Source organism: Loxodonta africana, chromosome 5, assembly GCF_030014295.1.
Source record: "Loxodonta africana isolate mLoxAfr1 chromosome 5, mLoxAfr1.hap2, whole genome shotgun sequence".
Classification (NCBI taxonomy): domain Eukaryota; kingdom Metazoa; phylum Chordata; class Mammalia; order Proboscidea; family Elephantidae; genus Loxodonta; species Loxodonta africana.
This window is the reverse complement of record NC_087346.1, coordinates 43,620,218-43,642,834: the sequence shown is the minus strand read 5'-3', so window position 1 is coordinate 43,642,834 and position 22,617 is coordinate 43,620,218. Positions and strand designations below refer to the sequence as shown.

The following is a 22,617-nucleotide window of genomic DNA, read 5'->3' as shown; positions in this document are numbered from 1 at the left end:
GGATGTGTAGATGTGCACTCAAGCCATGAAAACTTATTCAAAAGAAAGAAAAAGAGGTAACAGATGGGCCATCCCAAATTCTTGGGTGAAAAACTACAAATCCCAAATAAGAATGTTTGTAGAAAACGGTTGATAGAGGCAGAGTGAGTGAGCATATAAAATACTTACTGTTCAGCAAGAGAAATCATCTTAAATACAGTGCGCCCCTCTGTCAGCTGGTGCTCAGTGTTTGTGTTTCTCCAGATTGATAGGCTGGATGTGGATAGCTTGTTTAGCAACATTGAATCCGTGCATCAGATATCAGCCAAGCTGCTCTCCTTGTTGGATGAGGCCACAACAGACGTGGAACCAGCCGTGCAAGTAATCGGTATGTTCATTCTCTTTTTGAGTTCTACAATACAAGGAAACAATATTTTAATAACCTCCCTTTGCTTTGGTTTTATGCTTCAGCCTGAATCACCAAGATTTCCAGGAGATATACAAATGCTAAACACCATCTTCAGGCTCCTTATAATTATACAAACTCTGTATTTATTTTCAAATGGGTTTATATCCATTTGCTGAAGTCCCTGAGTAACACTAAGCATACTATTTGCTTTTTGACTTTGAATCTTTCAACCTCTTCGCCTTCCAGATGTTCTCTCTCTCATTTTATTTTATGGCTAACACTTACTTGATCCTTAAAGAATTAAATATTTGAATCTTTTAATAGCAATACTGACTTTAGTCACAATGTTTTCAAATTGCACACCTATAAATCGATGTATTTTTAGATTGCCTTTTATGTGAAGATTTATATAAAAAAATTTACACAAGAGCTGCTTTTTTTTCATGTGTTTTCTTTTTCTCCATTTCATTTCCTTTTCAAACATGTTTTTAATCTCAAACAATCATTATTTTCTTACTCTGGTGAGATTTTCAAAAATAATTACGGAAAATATCACTTGGAAAATGTTGAGCCAACATTTTATTCTCTTCATTTCTTGGGAGTTTCAAAGGGAATACTGAGTTGTGAACTTCTTGAAGATAGTTGTCACAATAAGGTACCATATATACAGTGCCATGTAGGCTAAAACTTCTTTAAAAGTATCATTTTTCCATTTTAAACATAATACACAATATATACTTATTACAAAAATATTAAAACTTTTCAGAAATATACATAGAGTAACAGTAAAACCCCCTTTTGTACACTCTGCCAATGTCACTGCTTTCCAAGTAGCCACAAGTAGTCACTGTAAACAGTTTGATATGGATCTTTTTTTTGAGACACACACATCTTATATATTTATTTATTACAAAAACTCAAAGTTATAAAAAATATATGAAATTGATCCTGTTTAGTATTTGTGAAAGATCCACTGTTTAACAAGCCAGGCTGATCTTATACAAAGGAAAATGACCTGTGTATTTGCAGTATCTTTATAGAACAAAAGGCCAACCTACCCAATAATATTTCTGCAATGAACAGGTTTAAATTCTCCCACCAATTCAATAAGTTCTTGTGATTAAACATCCCCAATAACTTGTAAGAATATTTTTCTAAAAGAAAAAAGTCTATTCATTATCACTTTAGTACAGATTAACTGGTCATGCATTTATTAATTTGCTCAATGAGTAGTTATTGAGTACATCTTGTTTTCAAAGAATAAGGTGTTGTATGGCATTGTTGGAGATCAAAAGATGAAAGAGATCATCTCTGTCCTTCAAAAGCTTGCAATCAAACAGCTCCTTGAATTGAAGTGATTTGTATACTACACCATCAGAGGTGTTACTTTACTGAACAGAACTTTGGGGGACAAAGAGAACATTTCTAGGGGGAAATCAAAGGAGTCTTGAAGGTGTTACTTGGGCTAGACGTTAAATGTACAGGTAAGATTTCAACAAGTGGGGTCCAGGTTGAGGAGATTCTGAAGATTCTGAACATAAGTAACAGCATGATCAAAAATATGGACAGCAAATGCCAAATACCAAGTGCATTTAGGACATGGTGAGTGATCAAGTTAAGCTCGAGTAAAGATTCATATAAGGAGTGAGAAATGAATCTAGAAAAGCCAGTTAAGCACAGATTGTCCCTGGTATCGAGGTTTTTAATTTACTCTGCAATAATGAGGAACACTAAAAGCTTTTCAGCAAGGGTATGATGAGACAAAAATGTCTGGAAAAAGAAAAACCTGTTAGGTACGAAGAAAAAGGATAGAAGGAGAAATTTAGTCCCAGACCAGGAAATGTTGTTACTAGCTGCTGTCAAGTTGGCCCTGACTCATAGCGACCCCTGCACAACAGGATTGAATCATGTGGATATAGGGTTTTCATTGGCTGATTTCTGAAAGTAAACTGCTAGACCTTTCTTCCAAGTTTGTCTTAGTTTGTAAGCTCCACTAAAACATGCTCAGCATCATAGCAACCACAAGCCTCCACTGACAGATGGATGGTGGCTGCGCTTGAGGTGTATTATCCAAGAATCGAACCCGAGTTTCCTGCATGGAAGGCGAAAACTCTACCACTGAACCACCACTGCCCCCAGACCAGCAAATAGGCTGTTATAAATAATGTAGGCAGGTGGTAACAACCATCTAGGCTAAAGTGGAAACAGTGAGAATAGAATATGGGGGTCAGATTCAAGAACAATGTGGAAGAAAGTATAAATAAGATTTTGTGGTTGGTTGCATTGCTGGAGTGAAAGACAATTCCAGGTTTAAGGTCACCATGTATCCTAGTGTTCTAGGAAACCAGAATCCAGTTTTTAACCTATTGTTTAAGTGTTCAGTCCAGTTTAGCATCTCTTCTAGATTTTTTATTTTTAAAGAATTATCATTATTAATAGTTGTATTACAAGAGGCTTTGTAAGACCACTGCATTGTACTTCAACATCTGATGTGGTCTCTTCTAGTAGGGTGTAGGAAATCTGTGCAGTGAACAGGGCTTTAACACATGGTAAACTCTGAAAGACAGCCCATCTCTTCTTTCTCAACCTTTTCCACTCTTCAACTGTTTCTACAAGGAAATTTACATCTTCCTTTCAAGTGCAGCATGCAGAGAACTGACTAGCAAAATAAAGATATTTGGACATGAATGACTAGCACAACTGACTCTTCCTTTCTAGCGATGGTGGCAGATGTATTTGATATTGCCGTCCCTGCCGTCCACTGAGTGTACCAGCTAGTTGTGCCACGGCCCATGCTGGGTGGCCCACGGCTGTGACCTGTGAGAAGCATGAAGCTACCAGGCTGCCAGTCAGTGGGATAGTTAAGACAATTACAGATTAGACATAAGTGAAATGTGTGGGAAGTAGAGACTGAGCAGTCCTGCTACAGAGAGTCTGAATGCTCTTACTACCATAGTTTGGTTATTTATTGTATGATATAAATCTACAATCGTTTTTTAAATCATTTGTCTAGGATTATTTTATTTTGCAACCAACACTTTCAGAAGCAAAAGTTTAATGCATGCATATTTAAAAGTTAAGCATTCATTGTCTGTTTCTCAAGCAAGTTGAGAGTGAACATACAACACACAAAATACTTACCATCCACTATGTGGTCTTTAACACCATCATGGACATAAGAACACGAGAAGACACAAATCTGCCAAAAAAGCAACAACGTCTACATCAAAAGCCAGTCACTATTTTTAAAAGTCTGCATCCAAAGTAAGAGATTTAACACATGCAGCTGCAAAAGATGTGTTACATATCACTCTGTGCAGCATGACTTTTCATTTAGATCAAATGACAGTTATTCTAAATCAGTTTTACTTATATTTAACTCTGAATTTCCTTGAGCCTATGAGAAATGTAAAGTTATGGCTATTAATGAGTTGGCACTATTAGCAGAAGAGTTTTGAAATAATTAAATGAAGATCATTTTATAACACTAACAGCAGATGAATAAAACAGAAAATCAGTTAATTCCAACAATGAATAAAACATTTTTGATACAATTCACAGAATTAAAAAAAAAAATGGAAGTATATTGTGTCAAAGGTGAATTGTTTGACTTTATTGTAAGTGCTACTGTAACTATAAATGAAAAATTCAACAATATGAATACAAATAGTACTATAAATACAAATTTTTGTGAAGCATAGCATCATGGTAAATAATCTTTTCACTAAAACAAGAAATCTATGGAGCAGAAACGTACTTGGGATTTACTGTGAGGCACATACACTTAAAGCTGTGATATTATGTTAATTAAAATAGGAACCATAGGTATCAAAATTAGCACACACTTTTATGGAGTCAACTATAAAATCGGGACATAAAGCTTATATTAAATACAAAAAAATTCTCCAGCATGACAGTACACACTTTCTTTGCCGCGGATCACTAATCAGTTTTTAGAAATGCTTAATTCTTTAAAGCACCTCTTAATAAATTAGCAAAAGTGCTCTACAATGGCACTTTTTTTTTTTTTTTTTGTAAATAAGACCTCTGAAATCGAATTTCATTTTGTTCAAAATCAGTTGGAAGTCTTTAGCTAAACGTTTAACAAACAGAGGAAAAAAATAACCCCAGCTTTTTAATCTTTTACAAATTGCAATTATTGAAAACAAAATTGCAAAGAAGAAAACATTGAAATTTATCCGTACAAAACAAGGAACGAGCTAAAAAAACTAAACTAGAGCTCTCATTGTATAAATGATTTATGTTTGAAATTCTGTAATTGTACTTTGGAAAACTTGACTAATGGGAAGAATCTTTGGATGGAGTACCTCTTTAATTAGATAAATTTGCAATATCTAAAATTAGGAAAGCATTTAAAGATCATAAATAGAGATGGAGCCAAGATGGTGGAATAGACAGACTTTTCTGTTGAGCCCTTTTTACAACAAAGACCCGAAAAAACAAGTGAAACAAGTATATTTGTGACAAGCTGGGAGCCCTGAGCATCAAAGGCAAGCTTAGACAATGAACTGAGGGGCAGGGGGAGGAAGAGGCCGTTCAGAAGTGGAGAGGAGTTACCAGACCTGAATCACAGGGAGCCCTCAGGCACCATTCCTGGAGCGGCGGTGGCGGCGGGCCACTACTAGCATTCGGCCACAGTTTCTTCAGGGAGAAGCAGCCAGCCACACAGCCTGCTCACACATCTGGAACCTGAAGAGAACAGCGTGCTCTTGGCAAAAGCTAAGTACTTGCACATATTTTACTGCACCCGCCACCCCCAAGCTGGCTTCAGCGGCTGAATCCCTGGGCCTGAGATAGACCCTGGTGAGCACCTAGACCCATCCTCCCAGCCTTGGGGAAGGAAAAAAAATTGCAATTGGGGGGAAAAGATAATTTGCTAGCTCCACTAACCGGGGGAGCTCAGGACAGAAGTGGCTCCTGCCCAGGCATAAACCATCTGTGGACCTTGAGCACCTTTCCCTTCTGTGTGGACCTGTGTGGGCCTATTTTGGGAGAATAGGCCCTTGTTGGCAAACTCCAACCAATTCAGCTGTGTGGTGGAGAGGTGGGTGTTTGACATTTGACATTGCTTTGCCTATTAAACAAGGTCCTCATCTACCCACATCAGGCACCTAAGGTCTGGTAGCTCCACTCACGTCACCCAGCCACCCACCACAGGGGTCCAAAGATAATTGGTACCTCCCAGTCCTTACTACCAAAAACTTTGGGTGCCCATGGTCCCTCTGCAGAACCCATCCACCAGCACGCTCTAGGGAACAGAGAGGTGTTTTCCTCAGAGACACTTGGGGGTTGGTTCTCAGCCCCCTGCCTTGTTCAGAGCATAACCCTGGCTGCAATCAGATACCGGTGTACAAGCCAATCACCCCTGCCCCTCTAAGACTGTAGGACAGAGTCTGTACCACACACTTGATGATCAGCTACCTGGAAATCTGAGCTGAATTCATACAAGAAAACTGAATGGACTCCTAGACTGATATACCTGATAACAGCTCTAGCCAGCTGAGGACAGGACGCCAGAGCTCCAAAGGTGGAAATAATCAAGCTAGCTCACTCAAGCAACCCATAGGGGTATACCAAGACATAACAAAGCAAGCAGCTAAAACACAGTAAGCAAGCATAAACTAATACAGTAACTTATAGATGGCTCGGAGACAACAGTCAATATCAAGTCACATAAAGAAACAGACCATGATCACCTCAACAGGCTCCCAAAACAAAGAATCCAGGGATCTTCTAGATGAAAGTGCATTCCTGGAATTACCAGATGCAGAATACAAAAGTTTAATATACAGAACCCTTCAAGACATCAGGAAGGAAATGAGGCAATATGCAGAACAAGCCAAGGAACACACAGATAAAGCAACTGAAGAAATTAGAAAGATCATTCAGGAACATAATGAAAAGTTTAATAAGCTGGAAAAATCCATATACAGACAGCGATCAGAAATTCAGAAGATTAACAAAAAAATTGCAGAATTAGATAACTCAGTAGAAAGTCAGAGGAGCAGAATTGAGCATGTAGAAGCTAGAATTTCTGAACTCAAAGATAAATCACTTGGCACTAATATATTTGAAGAAAAATCAGATAAAAGAATTTAAAAAAAAAGAAGAAGAAACCTTAAGAATCATGCGGGACTCTATCAAGAGAAATAACCTACGAGTGATTGGAGTACCAGAACAGGGAGGGATAACAGAAAATACAGAGAAAATTGTTGAATATTTAATGACAGAAAACTTCCCTGATATTGTGAAAGATGAGAAGATATCTATCCAAGATGCTCATTGAACTCCACATAAGGTAGATCTTAAAAGAGAATCACCAAGACATAGTATAATCAAGCTTGCCAAAACCAAAGATAAAGAGAGAATTATAAGAGCAGCGAGGGATAAACAAAAAGCCACTTACAAAGGAGAGCCAATAAGAATAAGTTAGGACTACTTGGCAGAAACCATGCAGGCCAAAAGGCAATGGGATGACATATTTAAAAAATTGAATGAAAAAAATTTCCCGCCAAGAATCATATATCCAGCAAAACTGTCTCTTAAATATGAAGGTGAAATAAAGACATTTCCAGATAAACACAAGTTGAGGGAATTCATACAAACCAAACCAAAACTACAAGAAATACTAAAGGGAGTTCTTTGGTTAGAAGATCAATAATATCAGGTATCAACCCAAGACTAGAGCACTGGGCAGAGCAACCAGGGGTCGACCCAGACAGAGAAATCCAAAAAAACAAAGCAAGATTAAAAAAAAAAAAAGCTTAAAACAGGGTAACAGCGAAGTTATTATATAAAAGAAGACAACATTAAAATAATAAAGAGGGACTAAGAAATGTAATCATACACCTTCCATATGGAGAGGAAGATACGGCGATACAAAGAAATAAAAGTTAGTTTTAAACTTAGAAAAAGAGGGGTAAATAATAAGGTAACCACAAAGGAGACAAAGTATCCTACTCATCAAAATAAAATACAAGGGAAAAATACAGACTCAGCAGAAACAAAATCAACAACAACAAATATGAGGAAAGGACAATATATAAAGAAAATCTGCTCAGCACATAAAATCAAGTGGGAAAAAGAAACACACAACAACACACAAAAAAAGACATCAAAATGATAGCACTAAATTCATACCTATCCATAATTACCCTGAATGTAAATGGACTAAATGCACCAATGAAGAGACAGAGAGTGGCAGAATGGATTAAAAAACAAGATCCGTCTATATGCTGCCTACAAGAGACACACCTTAGACTTAGAGACACAAACTAAAACTCAAAGGATGGAAAAAATATATATCAAGCAAACAACATTCAAAACAGAGCAGGAGTGGCAATATTAATTTCTGACAAAATAGACTTTAAAGTTAAATCCATCAGAAAGGATAAGGAAGGACACTATACAATAATTAAAGGGACAAACCACCAAGAAGATATAACCATATTAAATATTTATGCACCCAATGACAGGGCTGCAAGATATATAAAACAAACCCTATCAGCATTGAAAAGTGAGATAGACAGCTCCACAATAATAGTAGGAGACCTCAACACACCATTTTCGGTGAAGGACAGGACATCCAGAAAGAAGCTCAATAAAGACATGGAAGATCTAAATGCCACAATCAACCAATTTGACCTCGTAGACATATACAGAACACTCCACCCAACAGCAACCAACTATACTTTCTTTTCTAGTGCACATGGAACATTCTCTAGAATAGACCACATATTAGGTCATAAAGCAAGCCTTAGAAGAATCCAAAACATTGAAGTATTACAAAGCATCTTCTCTGAACATAAGGCCATAAAAGTGGAAATCAATAACAGGAAAAGGAGGGAAAAGAAATCAAACACTTGGAAACTGAACAAAATACCCTGCTCAAAAAAGACTGGGTTATAGAAGACATTAAGGATGGAATAAAGAAATTCATAGAATCCAATGAGAATGAAAACACTTTCTATCAGAACCTTTGGGACACAGCAAAAGCAGTGCTCAGAGGCCAATTTATATCGGTAAATGCACACATCCAAAAAGAAGAAAGGGCCAAAATCAAAGAATTATCCCTACAACTTGAATGAAGAGAAAGAGAACAACAAAAGAAACCCACAGGCACCAAAAGACAACAAATAATAAAAATTAGAGCTGAACTAAATGAAACAGAAAACAGAAAAACAATTGAAAGAATTAACAAGACCAAAAGCTGGTTTTTTTAAAAACTCAACTAAATTGATAAACCACTGGTCAGACTGACAAAAGAAAAACAAGAGAGGAAGCAAATAACCCGAATAAGAAATGAGATGGGCGATATTACAACAGACCCAACTGAAATTAAAAGAATCATATCAGATTACTATGAAAAACTATACTCAAACAAATTTGAAAACCTAGAAGAAATGTATGAATTCCTAGAAACACACTACCTACCTAAACTAACACAAACAGAGGTAGAACAACTAAATAGACCCATAACAAAAGAAAAGATTGAAAAGGTAATAAAAAAACTCCCAACAAAAAAAACCCCTGGTCCGGATGGCTTCACTGCAGAATTCTACCAAACTTTCAGAGAAGAGTTAACACCACTACTACTAAAGGTATTTCAGAGCATAGAGAAGGATGGAATACTACCCAACTCATTCTATGAAGCCACCAAATCTCTGATACCAAAACCAGGTAAAGACACCACTAGAAAATTATAGACCTATATCCCTCATGAATGTAGATGCAAAACTCCTCAACAAAATTCTAGCCAATAGAATTCAACAACATATCAAAAAAATAATTCACCATGACCAAGTGGGATTCATACCAGGTATGCAGGGATGGTTCAACATTAGAAAAACAATTAATGTCATCAACCACATAAATAAAACAAAACACAAGGATCACATGATTTTATCAATTGATGCAGAAAGGCATTTGACAAAGTTCAACACTCATTCATGATAAAAACTCTCAGCAAAATAGGAATAGAAGGAAAATTCCTCAATACAATAAAGGGCATTTATACAAAGCCAACAGCCAACATCACCCTAAATAGAGAGAGCCTGAAAGCACTCCCACTGAGAACGGGAACCAGACAAGGATGCCCTTTATCACCACTCTTATTCAACATTGTGCTGGAAGTCCTAGCCAGAGCATTAGGCTAGATAAAGAAATAAAGGGCATCCAGGTTGGCAAGGAAGAAGTAAAAGTATCTCTATTTGCAGATGACATGACCTTATACACAGAAAACCCTAAGGAATCCTCCAGAAAACTACTGAAACTAATAGAAGAGTTGAGCAGAGTATCAGGATACAAGATAAACATACAAAAATCAGTTGGATTCCTCTACACCAACAAAAAGAACATCAAAGAGGAAATCACCAAATCAATGCCATTCACAGTAGCCCCCAAGAAGATAAAATACTTAGGAATAAATCTTACCAGAGATGGAAAAGACTTATACAAAGAAAACTACAGTACACTTCTGCAAGAAACCAAAAGAGACTTACATAAGTGGAAGAACATACCTTGCTCGTGGATAGGAAGACTTAAAAAAAAAAAAATTTTTTTTTTAACATTATAAAAATGTATATTCTACCAAAAGTAATCTATGCATTTAATGCAATTCTGATCCAAATCCCAATGACATTCTTTAATGAGATGGAGAAACAAATCACCAATTTCGTATGGAAGGGAAAGAGGCCCCGGATAAATAAGAACAAAGTGGGAGGCCTTACTTTACCTGATTTTAGAACCTATTATACTGCCACAGTAGTCAAAACAGCCTGGTACTGGTACAACAACAGATACATGGACCAATGGAACAGAACTGAGAATCCAGACATAAATCCATCCACATATGAGCAATTGATATTTGACAAAGTCCCCAAAACAGTTAAATCGGGAAAAGACAGTCTTTTTAACAAATGGTGCTGGCATAACTGGATAACCATCTGCGAAAAACTGAAACAAGACCATACCTCACTCCATGCACAAAAACTAACTCAAAATGGATCAAAGACCTAAATATAAAATCTAAAATGATAAAGATCATGGAAGAAAAAATAGGAACAATGTTAGGAGCCCTAATACATGCCACAAACAGTATACAAAACATTATAAAGAATGTAGAAGAAAAAGTAGATAACGGGGAGGCCCTAAAAATCAAACACCTATGCTCATCCAAAGACTTCACCAAAAGAGTAAAAACACTACCTACAGACTGGGAAAAAGTTTTTAGCTATGACGTTTCTGATCAGCTCCTGATCTCTAAAATCTACATGATACTGCAAAAACTCAACTGCAAAAAGACAAATAGCCCAATTAAACAATGGGCAAAAGATAGGAATAGACGTTTCATGAAAGAAAACATTCAGGTAGCTAACAGATATATGAGGAAATGTTCACAATCATTAGCCATTAGAGAAATGCAAATCAAAACTACAATGAGATTTCATCTCACTCCAACAAGGCTAGCATTAATCCCAAAACACACAAAATAATAAATGTTGGAGAGGCTGTGGAGAGATTGGAACACTTGTACGCTGCTGGTGGGAATGTAAAATGGTACATACCACACGATCCAGCAATCCTGCTCCTTGGAATATATCCTAGAGAAATAAGAGCCTTTACACAAACAGATATATGCACACCCATGTTCATTGCAGCACTGTTTACAATAGCAAAAAGATGGAAGCAACCAAGGTGCCCATCAATGGATGAATGGATCAATAAATTATGGTATATTCACACAATGGAATACTATGCATCGATAAAGAACAGTGAGGAATCTATGAAACATTTCATAACATGGAGGAATCTGGAAGGCATTATGCTGAGTGAAATTAGTCAGTTGCAAAAGGACAAATATTGTATAAGACCACTATTATAAGAACTCCAGAAATAGTTTAAACTGAGAAGAAAACATTCTTTTGTGGTTACAAGAGGGGGGTGGGAGTAAGGGTGGGAGAGGAGCATTCACTAATTACGTAGTAGATAAGAACCACTTTAGGTGAAGGGAAAGACAGCACACAATACAGGGGAGGTCAGCACAATTGGACTAAACCAAAAGCAAAGAAGTTTCCTGAATAAACTGAATGCTTTGAAGGCCAGCGTAGCAGGGGTAGGGGCCTGGGGACCATGGTTTCAGGGGACATCTAAGTCAATGGCATAATAAAATTTATTAAGAAAACATTCTGCATCCCACTTTGAAGAGTGGCATCTGGGGTCTTAAATGCTAGCAAGCAGCCATCTGAGAGGCATCAATTGGTCTCAGCCCACCTGGATCAAAGGAGAATGAAGAACACCAAGGGCTCAAGGCGATTAAGAGCCCAAGAGACAGAAAGGGCCACATGAACCAGAGACTACATCATCCTGAGACCAGAAGAACTAGATGGTGCCCAGCTACAACGAATGACTGCCCTAACAGAGAACCCCTGAGGGAGCAGGAATACAGTGGGATGCAGACCCCAAATTCTCATAAAACCAGACTTAATGGTCTGACTGAGACTAGAAAGACCCCGGTGGTCATGGCCCCCAGACCTTCTGTTGGCCCAGGAGAGGAACCATTCCCAAAGCCAACTCTTCAGACATGGATTGGACTGGACAATGGGTTGGAGAGGGATGCTGGTGAGGAGTGAGCTTCTTGGATCAGGTGGACACTTGAGACTATGTTGGCATCTCCTGCCTGGAGAGGAGATGAGAGGGTGGAGGTGGTTAGAAGCTGGTGAAATGGACACAAAAAGAGAGAGTGGAGGGAGAGAGCGGGCTGTCTCATATGTGTGTTGCGGGGGGAGTAACTGGGAGTATGTAGCAAGGTGTAAATGGGTTTTTGTGTGAGAGACTGACTTCATTTGTAAACTTTCACTTAAAGCACAATAAAAATTATATTTAAAAAAAGATCATAAATAGAGACAACTTATTTGATAGCTTTATTTTGCAAAAACAAGAATCCGAATGGAGATAGTATTTTGAAAATATTTCAGCTCAAATATTTACACATTCACACAGACACACACATATGTGTTGCATGCCGTGGATCAATTCCAACTTATAGCAACACTATATGACAGAGTAGAACTGCCTCTTAGGGTTTCCCAGACTGTAATCTTTATGGGAGCAGACTGCCAGGTTTTTTCTCCCAGAGAGCCACTGGTGGGTTCAAATTGCCAATGTTTTGGTTGGCAGCCGAGTGCACATAACCAAATATATATTACAGGAAAATTCTCCATTTATCAGAATTTGCTCTGAGCTTATTAGGTGCCTCTGTGCTTATTGAGAAAGTATTTTCTCAATTAAAAATATTACAATTTACAAATTTGAGTAGCATAATAAATAATGTTAGTATTGATTATAATCCATAGAATGAAATACATATTAATGAGTACATGTTAATATAAATAAATAGGAAGAGGCAGCTACTCTTCCTTTCAGTAAACTTCAAGTAATAAATGTAGAAGGAAAGAGGAAAATAGAAAACCACAATTACAGTAATAATTGTTGCAAATAAGATCCACTGATGAATGTTAAAATTAGTGAGTGAAAGTTTAGTGAGAAACAGACTTTATATATTCTGAAGCATCTCCCCAAATAATTATTAACTTTCAAGGGAAAGATGGTAACTTTACATTGAGAAGGCTGGCAGGGACCACCTTCACCAGGTGATCAAGGTCAATACCACCAGTAATAGCACATACCCACATCTTAAACCTATGATACAATGCACCAAGTGGAACACATCATTGTTGTATCTGTGATATTTTTGCCAGGTAAATGTGCGATCATGTCCAATCATGAGAAAGCATCAGACATCATCAGACAAACTCAAATGAGGTATATTCGACAAATACCTAATCAATACTCTTCGAAAGTATCAAGGTCATAAAAGATAATGCAAGACTGAGGAACTGTAATACACTGCAAGAGATCAAGGAAGAGTAACAACTAAATGTAATTGAGAATCTGGATAGATTCTAGAACAGTAAAAGGACGTTAGTGTACAAACTCAAATAGGTCTTTAGTTAACAGAATCGTACCAAAGTTAATTTCCTTTTTCCGACAATTGTACTATCCTTATGTAGGATGTTAATATTGGGGAAGCTAGGTGAGGGATATTTGGAAACTGTGTACTATTTTTGCAACTTTCCTGTAAGTCTAAAATTAGTTCAAAATAGAAAGTTTAAAAATACTATAGTTTGCAGAGAAAACTTAATTGAAAATGTTCACGGTTTCAAATTTAGTAATCATAAGTTGCAACTTGGAGGAATATTGCACAATTTTTTTGTGAAAAAAAAAAAACAAACACCAAAGCACTAAGTTCATATTGAAAAAAGAAATGAAGTCTTATTTTGATTTGCCTACCCTTTATATCTGGGCTGTTTTTGGCCAGTAAAATGTAGCAACATGATCTTCTAAAGTAGCCTTGCAACTTCCACACTCTGCCCCTGGAGAGAGAGAGGCCCAAACTGTCGAGCCATTCCAGTCAACACAGTCAAGGCCCCAGACATGTGAGTAAGATCCTGGAATCAGCTGGTCCCCAGCCAAACCATCAACTGACTGCAAACATATGAGTAAACTTTGTAAACACCACGTGAAGATAAACTATTGAGTTTGAGCCCTGCCCATATTGTCCACCCACAGAATTGTGAGCAAATAGTTGTTGTTTTAAGCCACTAAGTTTTGGGGTGATTTTTTTTTTCAGCAGAAATGGATAATTAATACAGGTTCATGGAAGAGAGATTAATTTCAACTCAGATGATAAGGAAAAATATTATTTGCAAAGTGACTTTTCAGCTTAGACTTGAAGGATTTAGTAAGGTAGAGATTGGGGACAAAAGACTTTCCAAATGAGAAATAGGGAAGTACCTCAAGACAGGAGAGTATGGGAAGTTTTTATAAAGGACAGCAATCCAATATGGCTGGAGCATACAGAGCCAAGGAGGCCCCATGATTCATACACAACAGTCACAGAAATAGAGGTCACTGGCAATTTCCACCACCAGAGATCTTATATTTCATAAGGTAAGCTGATTTTCAGTGAGACATTTCCAAAGCTATGTTACTACAAAATGAAAGGCACAGGTGTCCCATTTCTCTGTCCTTAAATGTCCTTAGACGTCACAAATGAGAATTTATGATTCACAGCTCTAATGCCAAAGGGGAAACTTGTCTGATACCTAGATAAACCAGGAGGAGAATTTTACTCAGTAACCTTGGGGTTTGGATGAGGCTCAAGTTTAAGCACAGAAGAATATGTTTGCATATCTGAGAGTCCTGGGCAATTGTCTGGGCTATCCTACCAAGACAGAAAATTGATTTTAGACTCTTCATTTAATCAGGCTATGTAGACAGGAAGGAGCCTTGGTCACGCAAGGGGTAAAGCACTTGGCTGTTAACCAAAAAATCAGCAGTTTGAACCTCCACCCCCCTCCCCTCTACTCTCTGGGAGAAATATGTGGCAGTCTACTTCTGTAAAGATGTACAGCCTTGTAAACTCTACGGTTCTACTCTGTCCTGCAGAGTTGCTATGAGTCAGAATTGACTTGGTGGCAATGGGAGATGTAGATAAGAAATGGGTTCTAAATCTTTAGAAGTGGGAGTATGAGATGTGGCTTTTGTTTCCACTTAAATTGAATGTTATTCTGTAACAACTCAGGAAAACAGTGAGGAAGGACAAAACAAGTATGATGACAGTGTAGAATTTAAGAACACATGGGCTTCAAAATATCAGGTTGACTTGGGTTTATATATATCCTGGATTATCCAATTGTTAGATGTGTGGTCTTAGACAAGTCACAAAGTTTCATTGAACTTGTTTTTCATTTGGAAATTGGAGGCAATAATACCTACTTATAGGGATTTTTTGAAGATTTTTTGAAGTAAAATCACATGTAAAGGGGATAACCCAGTGCCTATCCTAAATAAATATCTAATATGTGATAGCTTACTAAATTGGAGTGGTGGCGCAGTGGCTAAGAGCTCAGCTGCTAACCAAAAGGTCAGCAGTTCGAATCCACCAGCTACTCCTTGGAAACCCCATGGGGCAGTTCTACTCTGTCCTATAGGGTTACTATGAGTTGGAATTGACTCGATGGCAACAGGTTTGGTTGGTTTTTTGGTTACTAAATTGCTATTATCCTAGAATATAAAATTGACCCATCTGTTTCCAAAGCTTGATTTTTTTGTACGTGAAAACTGGATAAAACTTGAATTTTTTCAGAGGTCCTGATCATGTTTCTCAAGACAAACAAATTAGATTTGCTGGCTGTGTGCAGTTTCTAGATGCTCCCAATATCTGTAAGTCCTGGTGCTTCATATGTTTAATAAGGTGACATATTTTCTTCTAGGAAGAGATATTTAGTATATCAAGTATCATTTCTTCATTTGGAAGAGTGGACAGCAATTGCAATAGCTGGTCCTCAATGGACCATGCCTCTCGATGTTCACACTGCTATGCATTTGGACTCTGGGCTGACCCTGTAACTCACTTTAACTAATGCAATGGTACAGAAATGACACTGTGCCAATCCTGGACTAAGCTTTAAGAAAGCCTGGAAATGTCTGCTTTTGTAAATTTGGGAGTTTGCCATTTAAGAAGTCTAACTACCCTGCTGGGAATATTATATGGAGAAGCCACATGACAAGAGAGCAGACCTGAGACTATATGGAGTGAGGTTTCTCCTGAGGTTGAGTTTATCCTTGGAGAGAAAGACAATTTAGAGCATTCTGTTCTTTGAAGGTGTAGTTGTTGATGCGCTGTTGTTCTAAGGCAGTGCTCTGTTTTCTCACAGCAGTGTCTCTTGCATGTCCCTGAAGCAGGAATCTGTGCCTTTAGCAGTGATTTGGTGAGAAGAGCATTAGTCACTGGCAGTACATGTCATGATATCATATGTCATATGCCACAGTGTAGGTTACCTGAATAATTTTCTAGTATTGTTACTGGGATGTGTGTGTTTGTATGTGTGTGTATGTGTGATAGCGGGGAGACCCAGAAACAACAGCTGAAAATTAGGGCATTTTATTCCAAATGTTGGCAGTAAGAGGTGAGCTGTCAGCTTCAGAGAATATGCTAGGAAAAAAGGGGGCTTCCAGGGTCAAGGAAACCCTGGTGGCATAGTGGTTAAGTGCTACAGCTGCTAACCAAAAGGTCGGCAGTTCAAATCCAAGAGGTGCTCCTTGGAAACTCTATAGGGCAGTTCTACTCTGTCCTATAGGGTCGCTATGAGTCCGAATCGACTTGATGGCAACAAGTTTTTTTGGTTTCCAGGGTCAATGATACACGAATCCACACAGGAAAGGAAAAATGAGGAAATAGTCACGTGGCTGTAATGCAGGGATTAGCACTCCAGTCTTCTGAGTGAGGTCAAGATGGGTCCCAGGGGTACTAGAACTTACTCCTTACAATAAAAATAAAACAGAATGCTTAGGAAAAAGTTCTACAGTGCTGTGCTCTGAGGAGAAAGTCAAGTCCTGGGATGCTGAGTTAGAGGGGTGTGCTGGTGGAGGCCAGTGATCTAGCTGTGCGGGGAGAGCTGGAGAGTTGAAGCTAGATTTGAATGGATCTGTGAAAGATCACATACTGGTCAGAATAGACATGGAAATAAAGTCCTAAACCTTCTAAGTGTAGCAGTGCTGTGAGCTTCTGAACACTTGCCCAATTACAAGGAAGCTTAAAATGAGAAGTGCGTTGGTAGGGGTGGAGACATTGAAGGTGCACAATAAGCTGGAGAGAGCATGGCCTTTGACAGCAGACAGAGCCATGTTTTAAGTCTGGCCATGTCACCACTAGCTCTGTGGCCTTGGGCAAGTTACTTGTATCAGTTAGGGTCACACTTGCCTGCCTGGAGTAGGCACCTTGGTAAAAGGGTGTCTCAGTTTCCTGGTGCTGCTGTAGCAGAAATACCACAGTGAGTAGCTTTAAACTTTATTTCCTCAGAGTTTAGGAGGCTAAAAGTTCAAATTCAGAGTCCTGGCTCTCAGGTAAGGCTCTTTCTATTGGTTCTGGAGGAAGATACTTGTTTCAGCTTCCCTGATCCTGGTATTTCTGGATTCTGTGGAGAACCTCACATGGCGTCTGTTTTCCCCAGTTAGTGCTTGCTTGTCTCTGTGCCTAATCTGCCCTTTTTATATTTCAAAAGTGATTAAGTTTAAGACACACCCCACTGTGATATGATTCCATTAACATAACAAAGAAAATCCTATTTCCAAATGGGGTTGCATCCACAGGTACAGGGGTTAGGATTCTAACATATTTTTCGGGGGACACAATCCATAACAAAGAAACAAAACAAGAAATCCCTAACTTGATAAGCCAGGGCTGGTTCAGCTGCTTGTTGGCTCCTTGCAGCTTTTTCCTTTGCAATCCTTAACATGTGGCTTTTGATCTCATGACCTAAAGATGGTTGTTCCACTTCCAGGCATCACGCAAAATCATCTCCTTGTGAAGCTTTTTTTTTTCCATGTTAGGAGAATAGAAGACTTCCCCAGCAACTTCTACCTATATCTCGTGATTTCATTTTATGCAGATATTACTTCATTTCACACACACAACCACCTCTAACTACCAGAGATTTGGGGAAAGGTGAGTATCTCCGAGTGCATTGTCAGTCCAAATTCTGTTAGTACACGTTATGGATTGAATTGTGCCCCCCAAAATACGTGTTGGAATCCTAATCCTTATACCTGTGGATGTGATCCATTTGGGAAGAGTTTTCTTTATTATGTTAATGAGGCCCTCCCCAGTGTAAGGTGCATCCTGAACCTAATCACTTCTCCTTCTGAATTATAAAAGGAACAGATTAGACACAAGAGCAAGCACAAGGGGGGAACAGATGCCACCTGAAGACTGAGACAATGACCAACAGAGAGAAAGCCTTCGCCGACAGAGAGAAAGCCTTCCCCCAGAGCCGGTGCCCAGAATTCAGACTTCTAGCCACCTAGGTTTTGAGAAAATAAATTGTTCTTTAAAGCCACCCACTTGTGGTATTTCTGTTGCAGCAGTAATAGGTAACTAAGACAGGAAGAAGGAAGAATGGATAAGTGACTAGCAATGGATACCACATTCATTTGTTCATACTATTTCAAATGGAGATAGCAAGACCTCCATGGCAGAAAGATACAAGATATAGGTTACACACCCTCTGGGATGTAAACACCATGAGAATTCTTGTCTGCTTTGTTACTGTTGTATCACTAGCACCTCAGACAGTGTCTTCAACAAGTGTTTACTGGATGAGTGAAATGAATGATAGATAAATGCCCAGTACAATGACTGGCACAAAGAGGGAACTCAGGAAATTTTTGTTTCTGTTTTTGTTGTTGCTTCAGAGTCAGTCTTGTGATTTTTGCCAGTTTTGTTTCAGAGGCTTCTAGGTAGTATAGAGCAACTAGCTATAACAGAGGCACACATTCTCAACCAAATGTGTGAGATAAATGGAGAATCATGGGTCGCTCTAAGAACAGGGGTGTCATCGTGTTAGTAGCCTTCGGTAGGGAAATGTTATTGTATTTTTTCATGATCCAGCCAGAAGAAAAACCTTAACTTTCAACTTTCAGAGGGCCAATGTTATCTCAATGTGCCACTTGTCATAAAAATTCCCACCTGGTGTTAAAATATCCAGGTAGTCAATGAGATCTATGAAGCAATCATGAGTATCATTAAAGTAGATAAAGAGATAGACAGCTGTCCTTGAGCTGACTCTGATTCATGGTGACCTTATGCACAACAGAACAAAATGTTGCCCAGTCCTGCATCATCCTCACTATCACCAGTATGTTCGAGTCCATTGTTTCAGCTAGTATGTCAATCCATCTCATTGAGGGTCACCCTTGCCCTTGCTGGAAACATGATGTCCTCCTCCAGTGACTGATCCCTCCTGATGACATCTCCAAAGCAAGCAAGTCAGACAGTGTTTTGTTATGATCCATAAGGTTTTTGTTGGCTAATGTTCTGAGGTTGATCACCAGGCCTTTATTCCTTGTCTTAGTCTGGAAGCTCTATGGAAACCTGTCCACCATGGTTGACCCTACTGATATTTGAAATACTGGTGGCATAGCTTTCAGCATGCTAACAACCACAAACCATCACAGTACAACAACCTGACAGATGAGCAGGGAGGAAGATCATCAAAGTAAACAGCTATATTTGTGAATATTACAGCTGGACTTATACATAATTAACATAACGTAACGTAACGTAACAACATAACATAACAAACATAACATAACATAACAAAACATAACAAAACATAACATAACAAAACATAACAAAACATAACAAAACATAACATAACATAACATAACATAACATAACATAACATAACATAACATAACATAACATAACATAACATAACATAACATAACATAACATAACTGCCTCATTTGTTCAGACAAAAAAGTGAGAGTCTGATTTGCCCAAAATTATGCCACTAACTCTGTACAGAGTCAGGAATGGATCTTAGCTCTTCCAATGACAGGCCAGAGCTCTTTCTACTCCATTACACTATCTCCGCCTCTTACTAATGCACCCCAGTTTGTTTTTGCCCAGCTGCCACACCACCTTTCACTGCCAGATGTGCTGGGTGGGGCGCTGCCTCAGCTGCAGAATGGCCTCAACTTTCAAAGACTTCACCCAATATATGAGACTCTCTGGCACCGGACACAGCGATGGTCATTGGATAGGATCCTACACGCCACTCTGACTGTCTCTTCATGTTTCAGCTACATCGCTGTTACCAAGTCAGCAAGGACCTGAGAATTGTCAGAGCCAATGCATACATTTTTCTGAACTTATCTTACTCTAGTGCTTCTTTATATATATATATATTTTTTTTTATCAAAGTACTCCTGGTATCAGCTGAGAAATAGCACAAGCCCCAGGAGATGTGGAGTTATGTCCTGAAGCTGCAGCCACAGGCATGAAATAACTTAGAAGTCTCATTTTATTTTAAGAACTCTTGTAAATTTTCCATTCTGTACTTTTATGTGGAAACAATGTTTCTTTCTTCAAATTACTTAATAAAATTGGTGCTCAAGAAACATGCCTGTTTTAATCCCTGAGCTGCATATACTGCCTGGCACCTGTATTTGGTTGGAATTTCAAAACCCTAACCAGGTCACCTTGGTGTCCTTAACCCAGTTCATTTTATCCCAAGGCTAGGTAGGAACTAAATGAGACTAAAGGCAAAGATTAGTGGCTTCTATAAGCACCATTTACTCTTCCAATTTCTTCTTTCTCATTTCCTCTCCTCACAATACCCTCCCCTGGAGAATAGAAAGGGCCTAGGAAAGAAGGGAGGACGTGTAGTAAAGATCTGGCATTTTAGTCTGGCCTGGTGGCATAGTGGTTAAGAGCTACGGCTGCTAACCCTAAGGTCGGCAGTTCGAATCCACCAGGCACTCCTTGGAAACCCTATGGGGCAGTTCTACTCTGTAATATTGGGTCACCGTGAGTCAGAATTGACTCAGTGGCAACAGGTTTGGTGTTTTTTTTTTTCCAAACTGCTGCCTTTTTAAATCCTGGTGGCTGGGCTCTCATCGAAAGAGGATAAGCAGATCTTGGGGAACACTGCTTAGAACTACTAATAAAAGCTGCCAGTAAAGCTCTTTCATATTGAGGTGGCACCCCAAACCTTTATTTGCTCAGTTGTATGTGTCTCTCAGGGAAGTGACAACCAGAAGCTCATAATATCTAACTCAGATTTCAGACCTTTTATCCAGGGAGTGGAGTCCCTGGGAGCCACAAGCAGTTAACAAGTTTGCCTGCTAACTGAAAGGCTGGAGGTTCAAGCCCACCCAGAAGCACTTCAGAAGCAGAAGAAAATTCTGGAGATCTGCTTCCAAAAAATCAGCCATTGAAAACCCTGCTGAGCACAGTTCTACTCTGACACACATGGGGTTGCCATGAGTTGGAATCAATTCCAAGGCTATTGGTTTTTGGTATCCAGGGAGTAGACCACATCTACCCTCTGTCCTTGGAGTCATCCAGCTCCTTTCTCTGCATTCTGAATACTCTGTTTTGACAAACAAGTTTTACTTAGAACCACAGATAACTTTCTTTGGGCTATATCTCAGGCCATGATTGTTGCTTATGTTTTAACTAAAATTCTCTGTTAACATCATCTTAGTTGATTTTTAGAGTTCAACTTATTACGTATTTTTTCTTGCTAATACAAGTAACTTTCTGCTTTAAACTCTTCATGAGTAGGAGTTCATGTAATATTTTCACAGAATTTTGAATGAAGTTTTATGATAATGAAAGGTGGTTGAAGGGGGGAACTTCAACTAGTCAAAATTTCTCCCAAAACATTTTCCTACTGAGAAAAAAGAAAATCATAGTATGTTGAATAGAATTAAGTCAGCTGGAAGAAACAGGAAACAAAACCAAAACATTAGTGGCTTAAATAAGATTGATGCTCATTTCTCTATAGTGTAAAAGTTCGAAGGTATGAATTCTAGAGCTGTAGGGCAGCTCCCTTCAGAAGTCTTCTGGGAGGCAAGCTCTTTGCAGCGCTCTGCTCCACTCTCCAAGGGGTGGCACCCAGGCTTCAGGTAACAGAATGGAGGAAAGGATGAAGTAGAAGGGGTAAAGGGTGAACTAGCTGCCTCTTAAGGAATGTTCCTGGGTGTTGTCATGGAACACATTTACATATATCCCATTAACAGACTTTAATTACACGGTGCCATCCACTGCAAGGGAGGCTGGGAAATTTAGTTTATTTTGGGCAGCAAAAAATTCTATTGTTATAGAAAAAGGGAGTAATGATACTGGGGGACAACTAGCAGGCTCTGTCCCTCACAAACTTACTCAATCTCTTTGCAGCATTTTTTGCCATTTTGTATTTTATCCTTAAAGCCTTCCTTGGCTTTGCAGAAGCCAGTTCTAGAGTCCTTCTCTTCTCTCTGGCTATGGTTTCTCAGACTTCTTTGCAGACTCCTTTTCTTCCAGGCTTTTCTCAATATTAGCATTCTCCAGCATTTGTCCTAGGGCCCTTTTCTCTTCTCACACTGTGGACTTTCTTGCATGATCAAATCAAATTATTGGCTTCTACAACTTGAGTTTTGCAAACCTGTATCTCTCTCTTAGATCTTTTCTTACCTTGACTTTCAGACTTACATATCCATTCCTTATACAACTTCACCATTTGAATATCCTATAGATGATTCAAACTCAACATATCTAAAATTAAGCACATCATCTTGCCACCTAAACTCTCTTTTTA

General features: G+C 38.7%; 1 protein-coding gene across 1 annotated transcript in view; it reads left to right on the top strand.

Moving 5' to 3' along the window:
- The window catches only part of ARHGEF38 (Rho guanine nucleotide exchange factor 38), a 159,288-nt gene that overhangs the window by 71,780 nt on the left and 64,891 nt on the right, over nucleotides 1–22,617 (top strand). Inside the window, exon 3 of the mRNA XM_064285485.1 lies at nucleotides 244–367. Within this exon, the coding sequence (XP_064141555.1) occupies nucleotides 244–367 (124 nt within the window). The remainder of the gene's footprint in view (nucleotides 1–243; nucleotides 368–22,617) is intronic.